The sequence below is a fragment of the Argopecten irradians genome, chromosome 5, assembly GCF_041381155.1.
Source record: "Argopecten irradians isolate NY chromosome 5, Ai_NY, whole genome shotgun sequence".
NCBI lineage: Eukaryota > Metazoa > Mollusca > Bivalvia > Pectinida > Pectinidae > Argopecten > Argopecten irradians.
Genome location: NC_091138.1, coordinates 24,777,082 through 24,791,162, shown reverse-complemented (window position 1 = coordinate 24,791,162; position 14,081 = coordinate 24,777,082). Strand labels below are relative to the sequence as shown.

General features: G+C 35.6%; 1 protein-coding gene across 3 annotated transcripts in view; it reads left to right on the top strand.

Moving 5' to 3' along the window:
* The window catches only part of LOC138323321 (tuberin-like), a 41,305-nt gene that overhangs the window by 20,793 nt on the left and 6,431 nt on the right, over positions 1–14,081 (top strand). For 2 of the 3 annotated variants that reach the window (XM_069267850.1, XM_069267849.1), the window contains exons 20-34: positions 21–146; positions 442–585; positions 962–1,151; positions 1,472–1,565; positions 1,866–1,968; positions 5,089–5,204; positions 5,743–5,898; positions 6,324–6,742; positions 7,189–7,515; positions 7,738–7,776; positions 10,326–10,360; positions 10,826–11,479; positions 11,708–11,794; positions 12,240–12,426; positions 12,692–12,831. In XM_069267850.1, the coding sequence (XP_069123951.1) occupies positions 21–146; positions 442–585; positions 962–1,151; positions 1,472–1,565; positions 1,866–1,968; positions 5,089–5,204; positions 5,743–5,898; positions 6,324–6,742; positions 7,189–7,515; positions 7,738–7,776; positions 10,326–10,360; positions 10,826–11,479; positions 11,708–11,794; positions 12,240–12,426; positions 12,692–12,831 (2,817 nt within the window). The remainder of the gene's footprint in view (positions 1–20; positions 147–441; positions 586–961; positions 1,152–1,471; positions 1,566–1,865; positions 1,969–5,088; positions 5,205–5,742; positions 5,899–6,323; positions 6,743–7,188; positions 7,516–7,737; positions 7,777–10,325; positions 10,361–10,825; positions 11,480–11,707; positions 11,795–12,239; positions 12,427–12,691; positions 12,832–14,081) is intronic. The other variant, XM_069267851.1, reaches the window with a different exon arrangement.

The following is a 14,081-nucleotide window of genomic DNA, read 5'->3' as shown; positions in this document are numbered from 1 at the left end:
CATTCTCGTTTGACTTTCAGGATCTTGACTGGCAGGTGATTGAGTGTGTACTGGTTAACCTCCCCCTACTACTACAGAACAAAACTCTCATCCTCTCCACCCAGGGCGATCTCATAGACACACTGTGTCATGTTCTATGTGCCATGGTAACTACTGTCTTTGTTATATGATTTACCATTCTATTCTCAGGTGATGTGTCATGTGATCTTAAAACAAAGAAGCATTCTGGGTTCTCCTTTTACACCTTCCAAAATGAGAAAGAATGCTCAGATATTGTTTAGTTCTTTATATAAAATTCCTTATTGAACTATAGGACATATGATGAAATTGAACATTACATTTGATTTTGTAGGATGAAATCAATCATTGAAGTTTATTCAGGATTCATTGGTGTAGAACTTTTTCATCTTCTTGTTTTAAACTCTGAGAATTTTTCCCCAGGTAAATGACCGCCAGCTAGGGTTTCCTGAGAAGCTGACCAGTGTTCCGTTTGGAAAGTTTACCAGGTCGGATTTCCATGCTTTTATATTTCCAGTACTCGCTTCAATGGTGTCCTACCACAAACATTTGGACAGGAACCGACAGGTAAATTCTGGAGTCTTAAATCTACATATTAGTGTAATATAGTAATTCAATATACTAAATATATAAAATCTAAACAGAGTGCACAGGAACCAACAGAAAGATACTCGCATCTTAAAATCTACATATAGTGTAATATTATAGTAATGTAATATATTAAATAGACATTTCAAAGTGCATCAGATTGAATATGTACGATAATTTAACTATATGTCATTCATTCAACTCTGACAGTGAATGCTTGAAGGTGAACATATATAAAAGCTACAGTTTAATATTATCATAGAAAACCGACTGTAAAATGTAAAAAGTAATTATGTCATGGGTGCTTACTGTCTGGTGTTACGGTTTAATTGACTTTTGACTTTGTGTATTACAGAAAGAGTTGATAAAATGTCTGGAATTTGGTCTGGTATCTAAGTGTGCCAAGCTGTGTACCAATGCTTTACGACTGTGTACACTGGAGATGCAGGAAGTCATGATGAGACAACTGCCCTCAGTCCTCCTCCAGCTCTCTAAAATATCAGCAACGGTCTCCATGGCTATACCTGTACTCGCATTTCTTTCTAGTAAGTGGAGAGCTTTGTATCAGGTGTCTTTAATGTGAATTTTATTGTTACATGTATGTAGTGTTTACTCCATTTTATAGTATTCATTACTTAGAATTCACAACATTTAATACTACCTGGTATTTAGTTTATTTTCTGTCCATATATATAATTTTATAGTAATACCAATATTATGATAAATTTTGAAAATAGTACATTTCTAGACCTGCAGTGAATAAAATAACTTGGTTTTGAAAATGGACTCAGCAAGAGATTTGACCAAGTATGTGCAATGACAACACTTCATTAACTTGGATTGACATTTTTTGTATCTTTTGCAGGTATTGTCCGTTTGCCAAAGATGTATGCCAACTTTGTAGAGGATGAATACATGAGTGTGTTTGCCATAGCATTACCATATACCAACCCTTTCAAGTGAGTCACCTTTAAAAATGATTTAGTAGAACAAAGATAAAATTGTGTAAATTTTCACACTAGTCTCATAAATTTTAGTATGTGACTAAAACCTAAAGATTATGTATACTAGGGACAAGATAGTTATTAATTTGCCAAGTCCATACTTGATTAGAATTACATAAAGGTATATATCAGAATATAGTCTTAATAGAAGAATGGTGTGTTGCTAAAAAGCGTTTAAAACAATTCAAATAGATTTTGCTGTGGACGTGGTGAACAATAAAAACATGTTTGTAAATTTAATTTCCTTATATACAGGTTCAGCCATTACACTGTGTCTCTAGCTCATCATGTCATTGCTATATGGTTCATACGCTGTCGGGTACCATTCAGGAAAGGCTTTGTCAAGTTTATACAGAAGGTATGTATAAAAACACCATATCTGTACTGAAATCTATCTGGTTCATACGCTGTCGGGTACCATTCAGGAAAGGCTTTGTCAAGTTTATACAGAAGGTATGTACAGTAACAACAAATCTGTAATGTAATCTATCTGGTTCATACGCTGTCGGGTACCATTCAGGAAAGGCTTTGTCAAGTTTATACAGAAGGTATGTACAGTAACAACAAATCTGTACTGAAATCTATCTGGTTCATACGCTGTCGGGTACCATTCAGGAAAGGCTTTGTCAAGTTTATACAGAAGGTATGTACAGTAACAACATATCTGTACTGAAATCTATCTGGTTCATACGCTGTCGGGTACCATTCAGGAAAGGCTTTGTCAAGTTTATACAGAAGGTATGTATGATAACATCATATCTGTACAGAAATCTATCTGGTTCATACGCTGTCGAGTACCATTCAGGAAAGGCTTCGTCAAATTTATACAGAAGGTATGTATAGTAGCAACTTATCTGTACTGAAATCTATGGTTCATTTGTTGTCGGGTACCATTCAGGAAAGGCTTTTTCAAGTTAATACAGAAGGTATGTACAGTAACAACATATCTGTACTGATATCTATCTGGTTCATACGCTGTCAGGTACCATTCAGGAAAGGCTTCGTCAAGTTTATACAGAAGGTATGTATAGTAGCAACTTATCTGTACTGAAATCTATCTGGTTCATACGCTGTCGGGTACCATTCAGGAAAGGCTTCGTCAAGTTTATACAGAAGGTATGTATAGTAGCAACTTATCTGTACTGAAATCTATCTGGTTCATACGCTGTCGGGTACCATTCAGGAAAGGCTTCGTCAAGTTTATACAGAAGGTATGTACAGTAACAACAAATCTGTACTGAAATCTATCTGGTTCATACGCTGTCGGGTACCATTCAGGAAAGGCTTTGTCAAGTTTATACAGAAGGTATGTATGATAACATCATATCTGTACTGAAATCTATCTGGTTCATACGCTGTCGGGTACCATTCAGGAAAGGCTTTGTCAAGTTTATACAGAAGGTATGTATGATAACAACATATCTGTACTGAAATCTATCTGGTTCATACGCTGTCGGGTACCATTCAGGAAAGGCTTCGTCAAGTTTATACAGAAGGTATGTACATATAACAACAAATCTGTAATGAAATCTATCTGGTTCATACGCTGTCGGGTACCATTCAGGAAAGGCTTTGTCAAGTTTATACAGAAGGTATGTACAGTAACAACAAATCTGTACTGAAATCTATCTGGTTCATACGCTGTCGAGTACCATTCAGGAAAGGCTTTGTCAAGTTTATACAGAAGGTATGTATGATAACACCATATCTGTACTGAAATCTATCTGGTTCATACGCTGTCGGGTACCATTCAGGAAAGGCTTTGTCAAGTTTATACAGAAGGTATGTACAGTAACAACAAATCTGTAATGAAATCTATCTGGTTCATATGCTGTCAGGTACCATTCAGGAAAGGCTTTGTCAAGTTTATACAGAAGGTATGTACAGTAACAACAAATCTGTACTGAAATCTATCTGGTTCATACGCTGTCAGGTACCATTCAGGAAAGGCTTTGTCAAGTTTATACAGAAGGTATGTACAGTAACAACATATCTGTACTAAAATCTATCTGGTTCATACGCTATCAGGTACCATTCAGGAAAGGCTTTGTCAAGTTTATACAGAAGGTATGTACAGTAACAACATATCTGTACTAAAATCTATCTGGTTCATACGCTGTCAGGTACCATTCAGGAAAGGCTTTGTCAAGTTTATACAGAAGGTATGTACAGTAACAACAAATCTGTACTGAAATCTATCTGGTTCATACGCTGTCGGGTACCATTCAGGAAAGGCTTTGTCAAGTTTATACAGAAGGTATGTACAGTAACAACAAATCTGTAATGTAATCTATCTGGTTCATACGCTGTCGGGTACCATTCAGGAAAGGCTTTGTCAAGTTTATACAGAAGGTATGTACAGTAACAACATATCTGTACTGAAATCTATCTGGTTCATACGCTGTCGGGTACCATTCAGGAAAGGCTTCGTCAAGTTTATACAGAAGGTATGTATAGTAACACCATTTCTGTACTAAAATCTATCTAGTTCATACGCTGTCAGGTACCATTCAGGAAAGGCTTCGTCAAGTTTATACAGAAGGTATGTATAGTAACAACATATCTGTACTGAAATCTATCTGGTTCATACGCTGTCGGGTACCATTCAGGAAAGGCTTCGTCAAGTTTATACAGAAGGTATGTACAGTAACAACAAATCTGTAATGTAATCTATCTGGTTCATACGCTGTCAGGTACCATTCAGGAAAGGCTTTGTCACGTTTATACAGAAGGTATGTACAGTAACAACAAATCTGTAATGTAATCTATCTGGTTCATACGCTGTCAGGTACCATTCAGGAAAGGCTTTGTCAAGTTTATACAGAAGGTATGTACAGTAACAACAAATCTGTAATGTAATCTATCTGGTTCATACGCTGTCAGGTACCATTCAGGAAAGGCTTCGTCAAGTTTATACAGAAGTTATGTATAGTAACAACAAATCTGTAATGTAATCTATCTGGTTCATACGCTGTCAGGTACCATTCAGGAAAGGCTTCGTCAAGTTTATACAGAAGTTATGTATAGTAATATCAAATCTACCGTTGGGTATTATTTAGGAAAGGCTTTGTCAAGTTTATACAGAAGTTATGTATAGTAATATCAAATCTACTGTTGGGTATTATTTAGGAAAGGCTTTGTCAAGTTTATGCAAAAGGATCGTAGTTGTACTGAAATCTGCTGTTTATGACCTGAAAGATTATGCTACTTATTTCAATGGCATCTGAATTGTTTTCAATAAAATAAAAATAAATGATTGTTTTTGCTTGGTAAAGAAAAAAAGAATTGCAGCTTTTTCACACTATCTATAATATACCTATACACAGCAACTGGTAGTCATTCCAAAGTCAACATAACATTAATTTTAGGAAAGCATGATCAATACATCTCTACAAGTGGCATTATTCACTTACAATTATGTTGATAGAGTGTAACTTGACTGAATTAAACTTAAATGTTTTTGATGATGACTTGATAGGGATTGAGAGCCAATGTCCTCCAGTTGTTTGAGGAAAACTCGATGCTCCAACTACAGAATGAGGATTCATCTGACAGGAACAGAGCTGCTACGTACAACGAGGCAGCACTCAGCAGGTATGTATGTTAGGGTGGGCTTAGGTAACAGTAGTGAAACTACAGCAACATTATATGAAAATATACAGCAATGAACAACTATACAACAATTTTTATACATATATAGTAAATGTACAAATGGTTGAAATAGTGTGGGTACAACATTTTTTAAATCCATAATATTCAACAAAAGTCCTTCTCATGAAAAAAAAAAAGACTGACAATGTTAGAAAAGACCATGATCGAACTTAAACTTTATCCAATTTTGTATCATTAATTAACGAAAATTTAAATACTTCTATTGGCATTGTCACAGAATTTTCCATAAGTTGAAAATTTCCTTTAGAAATATTCAGACTAGGTGTTAATAGGACTAATTCATGTACCACATGTTACCCGATAACGTTGTGCAGGACTAGTATCTCCAGTGGTGATGGAACGTAACTCTTTGTAATCTTCCCGCTGAAATGACGTTAAATAGCTCGCACAAATGTTATCAGGTATCACATGGTATATGAATCAGTCCCAATGTGAGAAATATAACCTGTTGATATTCCAGTCGGCGGAGAATGTTGTCAGGCTCCTCCATATCCAGACAGAGATACCACCCCCCTGTAGACGACAAGATGTCACAGTTCCACAAGGAGCTCACGGAGACATGTACAGACTTCATGGCTAGATATGCCTTCGCCAACTACAATGCTGTCCCTCACAGGTATTTGTTTGTGAATTACCTGAACAGGGCAATAAATGTTGCTCACTAAAATCAAAGTCTTTATCTCCACAATCTGAAATTCAGCATTTTATCTAACGAAAAATTTATTTGTATTTTAAATATATTTTTATTGGTACGTAGTGCGCAATGCAATTTTAACACAAAATCAATTTTAAATGGGCTTACACAATCATGAAATTGTCCAATCGCAACATTGTATTAAATTATATCAAAAATTTTAGCTTGAAAACGAAAAGTACCAAAACAGGATGACTACTTAAATGATTAAACTGATGGTAAAGGATTTATACTCTTAGGCTTGCAGAGGCCTGTCTGATTTCAAAGTTTGTGTATGACACAGTATTCATCTTATCAACAAAAGAAATTGTTTCTGTTTAACGTATGAAATATTAATTTGTTCCTAGGTCACAAGAGGCAGAATTTCTCCTAAAAGGAGGCCAGACCCAAACATGGCTGCTTGGAAATAAAGTGGTTACCATAACAACAAGTGGAGGTGGTAACAACAAGTTTGGTAACACATGGCTTTGTGATCAGTGTATGGCTCAGATTCAAGGGGGAGAACCCCAGGAAAAGAAGCCTGCTCAACCGGAAACCCCAGGTCGCAGACGTCATAAGTCCGCTGTTGTTAGTCGCAGTAACGTACAGGAGGCCCCTAAATCCAGTAGTGATGATATCGGCATACAGGTTCACACGTCGTATGATGATATGAGTATCCTAGGGGAGGAACAACAAAACGTAGGCGTGCAGACAGGTCGATCTCTGACGGAACACTCGCCCTCAAAGCCTGGGTTTGACACGGAGGCCATAGAGTCACTCCTCTGGGGTAGGTTACAGAATTTTTATTTAGTGTGGTTCATCATTATAACACTACATAACCAAAAACAATATACATTATTATACATTCACAATTTTCAAGACCTTGGTTTCATCTCATCTATGCATACTAGTACTCAAAGGGATCAAGTGGGAACAAATACAAAATATGTTTTCTCAACAGAGGGTTTGATTTTATGACTTGGAAACTACAGCATCATTTCTCATGTGTGATGATTGTGATTTTTTTAGACAGAATGTTTGATATACAGTATTTAACTAAGGAACCATGTCATTGTCCATCAATCATCTTTGCCTTCGATGCTAGCATCCTATAGTCCTTACTCCCGACATTTTCAGTTTGTACAGTTGTTTCAGGTAGACACTCACTCAGTTCATTCAGAATTTCACATCAAATTTATGTTGTCCTTCAAGATATGAATTCTACCTTTGTAGGAGTGAAGAACCAGGCGTCAGATGGACGAGTGTTAAACAACCTGATGTGTAACTGTTGGTGTACTGGCTGGGCAGAGATCATGATCCGGGCACCAAGTGGAAATCTTTCATGGATGATGCGAATTGAGAATGAGACGAGTCTGACCTCGCTCCAGGAATCACCCATGACTGACATCACCATGCTGTTTGCAGCCATGCGTAACAAGCCACCTGACATGGACAGTCTCCGGAGCTCAAGTCGGATAGATAGTGGCAGTATTGGGGAGGAAGAGTACGAATCATTGTATGACCTCCACTTTCCCTCAGACTCCAGCAGTGATCACAAAAGTAAGTATATGGTCATAGCTCGTTATGGTAGCCCTACATGTCTATGAGTGATGGCCAAAGCAAGCAAAAAAAGTATGTTTTCTACCAAAAAATCTTTAAAGAAAAATTGTTATGTACAGAACATGTAACCTTATAAATTAATATGTACAAATGGTACATACAGATAAAAGTTGTATCATAACTGACTAGTTCATGAATTATAAGTGACCTCTGTTCCACTAGGTTGTGACAGTGTACAAATCCGAGTAGAGGCCTACCAAGGTTGGTGGTATCGCTGTTTTATCCTCTATGATTTAAACACTAAGACAGTGTAACCTTATTAGTTCACTTATCTATATCTTGCACAAAGCCTGTTCTTGGTTCAGTATAAATTAATTGGATCTTACTAATGATGAAGTAAAATAAGAAGCTCAAACTTTTCGATGATGGTAATGGTGTAAAGTAAGTCACTTTTGTAACTGAAGAAAAATTCATATTTGTCTGCTCCTGATTTTGATAAAGACAAAATACCATTTGTTAGCGATGGAGCATCTTTAATCTGATTACAGAATAATACATTGTTGTGCATAGACAACTGCAGTTTTTAGCCCACCATTATCAGATCGATCGGTCAACAAGATGGCTAACAGACGGCCATCTTCAGTTTTAATTGTTGAAGTTTGTTACCACATATCTCAGAAAGTACTGAAGGTATATTTCTCAATTTCATATGCAGTTTCCCCTTGAGCCCTAGTTGTGTGTATTGTATTTTGGGACTGATTGGTCTACTAGATGGCTGATAGGCCCCCATCTTATATTTTGATAGTTGAAGTTTGAAAAGCAGAAAACAATCCTTCCTTCAATTGTCAGACAAAGATCAATCTTTGGTGGATGCCAAGATCCCTCTGGGATTTCTTGTTCCTTGAAAAATTTAAATTGTTGATGTTGTTATAAACATTTATTTTTGATGAACAGTTTATTCAGTAATTGAATTAATTATATTTGTGTTTCGGTAACCCTGACAACAAAGTGATATATGTAAAGACTAATGAGGTTAACACTGCACTTTCACATTTCACTTTGAGTGCATTTTCCTATTTTCTGCAGTTTATTTTTCTTTCAGATAAATTGAATCATTTCTTATTTATGCATTTGTTTATATATTTTGTTATAAGATCATTTTCTATTGCAATATGTGTTTGTATTTCAATTTTGTTTCATTTGAACTTTGTTTCTATGATTTTGCATGATTGAATGCCATCCGAAAATGGATGATACAAGTACTTATCTGACTCAAGCTTGAGTGCCAGAATTCAAATACCATGCTGCTGTTTCACTATGACTTTTTCATGTTTATGATACATGTATATAATTATTATCCCCCGCCCAACGAAGTTGGCGGGGGATATACAAATGGGTTCTGTCCGTCCGTCTGTCCGTCCGTACGAATGGTTTCCGGAGCATAACTCTAAAACCAGTAAAGATATTTCCACGAAACTATTTTTAGGTTTTCATTTTTTGCATTTTTTCCGTAACCATGGAAACATTGCTGAAAATATCATATTTTTGTATCAGGTTCGTTTCCGGAGCATAACTCTAAAACCAGAAGAGATATTTCCACAAAACTTCATAGACACATTGGTCTTATGGTCTAGTAGTGCCTTTTGCTATTTTAAGGTTTTCACTTTTTGTACTTTTTTCTGTAACCATGGAAACATTGCTGAAAATGGCAGATTTTTGTGTAAGAATCGTTTCCGGAGCTCAACTCTAAAACCAGCAGAGATGTTTCCATGAAACTTCATAGACACATTGTTCTTATGGTCTAGTAGTGCCTTTTGCTATTTTTAGGTTTTCATTTTTTGCACTTTTTCCGTAACCATGGAAACATTGCAGAAAATATCATATTTTTGTACCAGGTTCATTTCTGCAGCATAACTGGAAAACCAGCAGAGATATTTCCACTTCATAGACACATTCATTTTATGGTCTAGTAGTACCTTTTGCTATTTTTAGGTTTTCACTTTTTGCACTTTTTCCTGTTTTTTTTTCATACACGTAAGTCTCCAAAATCAAACTTACTTCAGCTTTGATATCTCCATTGGCGGGGGATCTGAATGACTATGTCCTTGTTTTGATCTTAATTATGCTTCTTAGGGTACAATTGATTTACCATTTGTCTTTCCAAATTCATGATATGGATGGAAAACATATTAGAAAAGGCCAATATTAGGTATATGAACTGTCTTCTGTAACTGTGGATAGTAGGCCCTATCTAATTAACTTCTTCTTTTATTGTGAATTTTATTGAAAACAAATCCAATTAACATCTTTCATTGTGAATTCATATAAAACAAATCTAGTTAACATCTTTTATTGTGAATTGTATTTAAAACAAATCCAATTAACGTCTAACGGTATAAAAATAATATGTAATCTTTTGTACGTCATCAGTCAATATAGTTATGAGTGTTTTATCTTTGATTAAGGGAAGAGGTAAACAAAATTGTGTTTTCTCTCTAAGAAAAAGTTATCTACTCCTGTGGGTAGTTATCGATATGACGATATGACGTTATGCTTGTGAGCGTATATATACACTTTGACCAACAGCTTGACAATTAGTATCATATATGTCAGAGAAAAGGATATAACTTTTGCATACAAACTAAAGTACTTACCCTCAAGAACAGATAACTCTGTAATATTAAAAGAAAGAATAAAGAAAATAAAGAAAATAAGAATAAGACCTCTTTGGAATGTGAGAACCAATTATTTCTAACTTTTCTGTATACATTGTAGTTATCTTCATTTCTATAAATATGTTCGTTTTGCAGAAATAAACCAAATCCTTGCCAAGACTGTGTCGCAGGTAAGGGAATTACTTTTACTTTTACAGACAAGAATGTTTTTCTTATTTCTGCTCAGATAGAAAGAGTTCTGATGAGTTCAGGTGTAACAGGATAACACTTGATTCTGAGTTAAATCTATACAGAATGGAAACAATATTAAATATATCGTCTTTGGGGTAAGGTGAGAAAGAGGATTTTCATATTAACATAGATAATTTTTTTTTGTTTTTTTGTTAAAATATTCAAGGAGTAGAAACTTTTGTCGTATGAATATAATAATCATAAAATGTGTTTTGCAAATGATTGCAATATTTGGTCTGTAGGCCAATCTTTTCTACCAACAAAAGAATTTGAAAACTCCAAACTAAAAAATAAAAGTAACAAAGAAACTTTCCATCTGATACAGTAAAACAGTGAAAAATAAACCCTTATTTGTGTGAATAACCCTTTCTGAGACAGCATGATTGTGAACTTTGTTTCCCCAGGAGGATGGAGGACACACTATGGCTACAGATACCAGTCCTAGTGACCAGGCCTCCCCAACTCAAATGCTAAAGAGGAGTAACTCCTCCCCTTCCCTGCTCAGTGGCAGTGCCGATAATGTGGACATGAAGGAGAGTATTAGTGACATGGCTCTGGTCGATGTCAACAGAGCGGAACGAGATGGAACACACGGTAGCAACACCCAATCACCTCACCTCCACAGAGATGAAAATGAGACGGCATCTAATGCTACAAGTCAATCATCTCATCCAAAAAGTGCCAACCTTAGCCTCTCATTGTCTGATAATTATGGACACAGATTGCCGCCCCTAACCAACCTTAGTCAGCCTAGCTCTCCTGTCAAGGCATTCCATCACCACCTGGACCTAGCACAGTCTCCAGACAGTTCCGACACATCCTCGCTCCAGGATGAGGTCACCGAACTTCCTGCCTTCAGAAAGTTACGTGGTCACACCATCTCCATAGTTACAGACGCAAAAAGTGAGGACAAGTTTCAGCAGGGGAGGTCAAAGGTCATAACTCCTAAGGAAAGTGGTCGTGGCGGCATTAATCCTAGCTTTGTTTTCCTACAGCTGTACCAAGGAGGTGTTTTACACCAGGGCACTGAAATGCCAATCCTGCTCCCGGATAATCAGGTAACATTTAGTCACATTGATTCTTTTCATTAGCTTGATTGTGCCAAGCAGGTGTTGTCTATGACTATTGTGAGAGGAGAAATTAAGCATGATTGAAAATTACATGTATTACGCAGTAGTATGAAGTTATGAAAGTATAGGTTATTTCAGGTGTTTTTATGTTCTTTGTTTTCCTTTTTATTGATACAAAGGTACAAATGAACTATTTATTTATTTATCTTTGTACAGGCTATCACTAGAGGACTGAATATGCTGGACCACATCCACCCGTACGAGACTCACAAAGTGGGCGTGATCTATGTGGGCAGTGGCCAGGTTAGTAATGGACAATAAATTAATGTACAATATTCTGTTGAGTATTTCCCGTGCCCCGAAATGATAGCGTGACGGCACGTAAAACTCTTCACTTCCCTCCTTCTGTGGAGTAATTCAGAAAAGAAGTCTTTTATCTCTGTAAGCTTACTGATAGGACTGTATTACAAATGCATTAGTTTTGTTTTGTATGTATATCAATGTGACTTAGTCATGAAATATTTAATTTGTTGGATTAGATTTATTGACAATCTGAATGTAATCTCGTAAATGATTTTCTGATAAATTTAGATGTCTTATTACCTAGTTTCAAATCATCATAAAATTAGTTTCTAAATCTGTTAGTCAAGTTGCAATATGAATTTATTATATAGATTTGCTATCAGCAAATTATTATGAAGAGAAGTAAAAAATTAAAAAAAAAAAGTTTATGCTTTTGTAACTGTAGACCAAGGATGAAAAGGCGATCCTACGAAACCAGTTTGGGTCAGAAAAGTATGCCCAGTTTCTTCAGGGCCTCGGCCATCTGATGCGTCTTCCTGATTGTGATCCTAACAGAGTGTACATTGGGGGACTGGACGTCCATGGCAGTGATGGACTGTTCGCCTACAGCTGGCAGGACGAGACTATGCATGGTGAGAATTCTTTGTTCTGAACCAATATAGAGTAACACTTTCTACAAACATTTAGTCCATGAAAAATAATATGGTAATTAAAAGCAACAATATCTTGTATTTTTGTGGTTCATAAGATCTTGAAAAGAGGTTTTTTTCCAGCGAGTGTATGTCTCATGTCAAACATTGTATTATCCTTTCTTCCTACTCTTCAGAGAATAACAGCTACACATCAAATGCACACATAGAAAAGGTCTAATTTTATCACATCACATGTTCATTTCAGTGATTTACCACGTAGCCACACTGATGCCAAACAAGGAATCGGACCCCAACTGTAACGCCAAGAAGCTCCATATTGGTAATGACTATGTAACTATTGTGTACAATGACAGTGGGGAGGACTACAAGATTGGTGCAATCAAGGTATGCATATAACATTGGTGATACGCTATAGCAGGCTCCGATAGGTCACAGGACATTAGTCCAGTAAAAATACGAAAAATAGAGGCCTAACCTCCAAATAATTGCAACAGAATTTGTTTTCTGCTTTTTGGGTTGGGGGATCAAAGTATTTTACCATGAAAAAAGTCGCCTTAAATCATATGTTCAGAAAGTCGTTTTTTTCAAGACCTGAAAAATAAGAAAATATATAGAAATTACACTTTTGACCACTTTTAAAGTACAATATCTGCTATTTTTGTAATACTTGAAATATGAAATCGGGTATATAGTAAGAAGAACTTTAGGTTAGTACAAATAAGTTGAAATGATACAATAATTTCAGTCAATCCAAGAAATAAAGAAGGATGAAAACGGCTCAAAACCTTTTGAATTTAGCTAGCATTACCGTTTTTGTTCTTTTTAGATGCAAACATTTATAAAATCTTACCCTGAACAATATCAGTTTATGTTTTTTGTCTTAAAGAATTACATTTTCTTTGGTATTAATGCATGATCGATAATACTTTAGCTAGAAAAAAACTAAATATTAACATGTCAAGTTGACTGATCGTGCCAATTTGAAGTGTTTTTATACTTAGATTTTTGGCAAAACACCCATTTTGGTAGTTAATATTTCGGAAAATAAAAAAGCAAATGCTTCCTAATATGTTATATCCTTTTTTGTATATTTTGTACTTGTAATTTTGATCATTTGTTGTAAAAACGGTATAAATATGCACATCTTATTTAGTAGTAAAAACTTCCTATCACAATAATTTGGCTGAATACCAAAATATGTCTAAGTCCATAAATCTGCAATACAAAAATCTTAATTTTTCGAATATGCTTTATTCGTTTGTTATAAAATTTTGCCAGTAAATAAATCAGAACTGTGATGATTTTCAGCTATAAAATTGAACTTGAACTTTTATTTCAAACCTTTATCTCATTGAAAATTATATAACCCCCATCCGGTTCCTTTATGGAAAAATGAAAAACTGACCTATGCAAATATTTGATCAGAAAGAAACTTCAATCTCACTTTATAAAGAACGCTCCATTATGGTGGTGATATCTGCCAAAGGATTTTGCGATCTGATTAGTCACAAAATAGATATTCACATTTTTGACATTTCATAGAGAAGTTTCGTCAAATTGACACTAAATGAGGATTTGATCGACCTCACGTCTTTTATATTTGGGGATATCTTGATATAGTTGTCCCTTTTAGG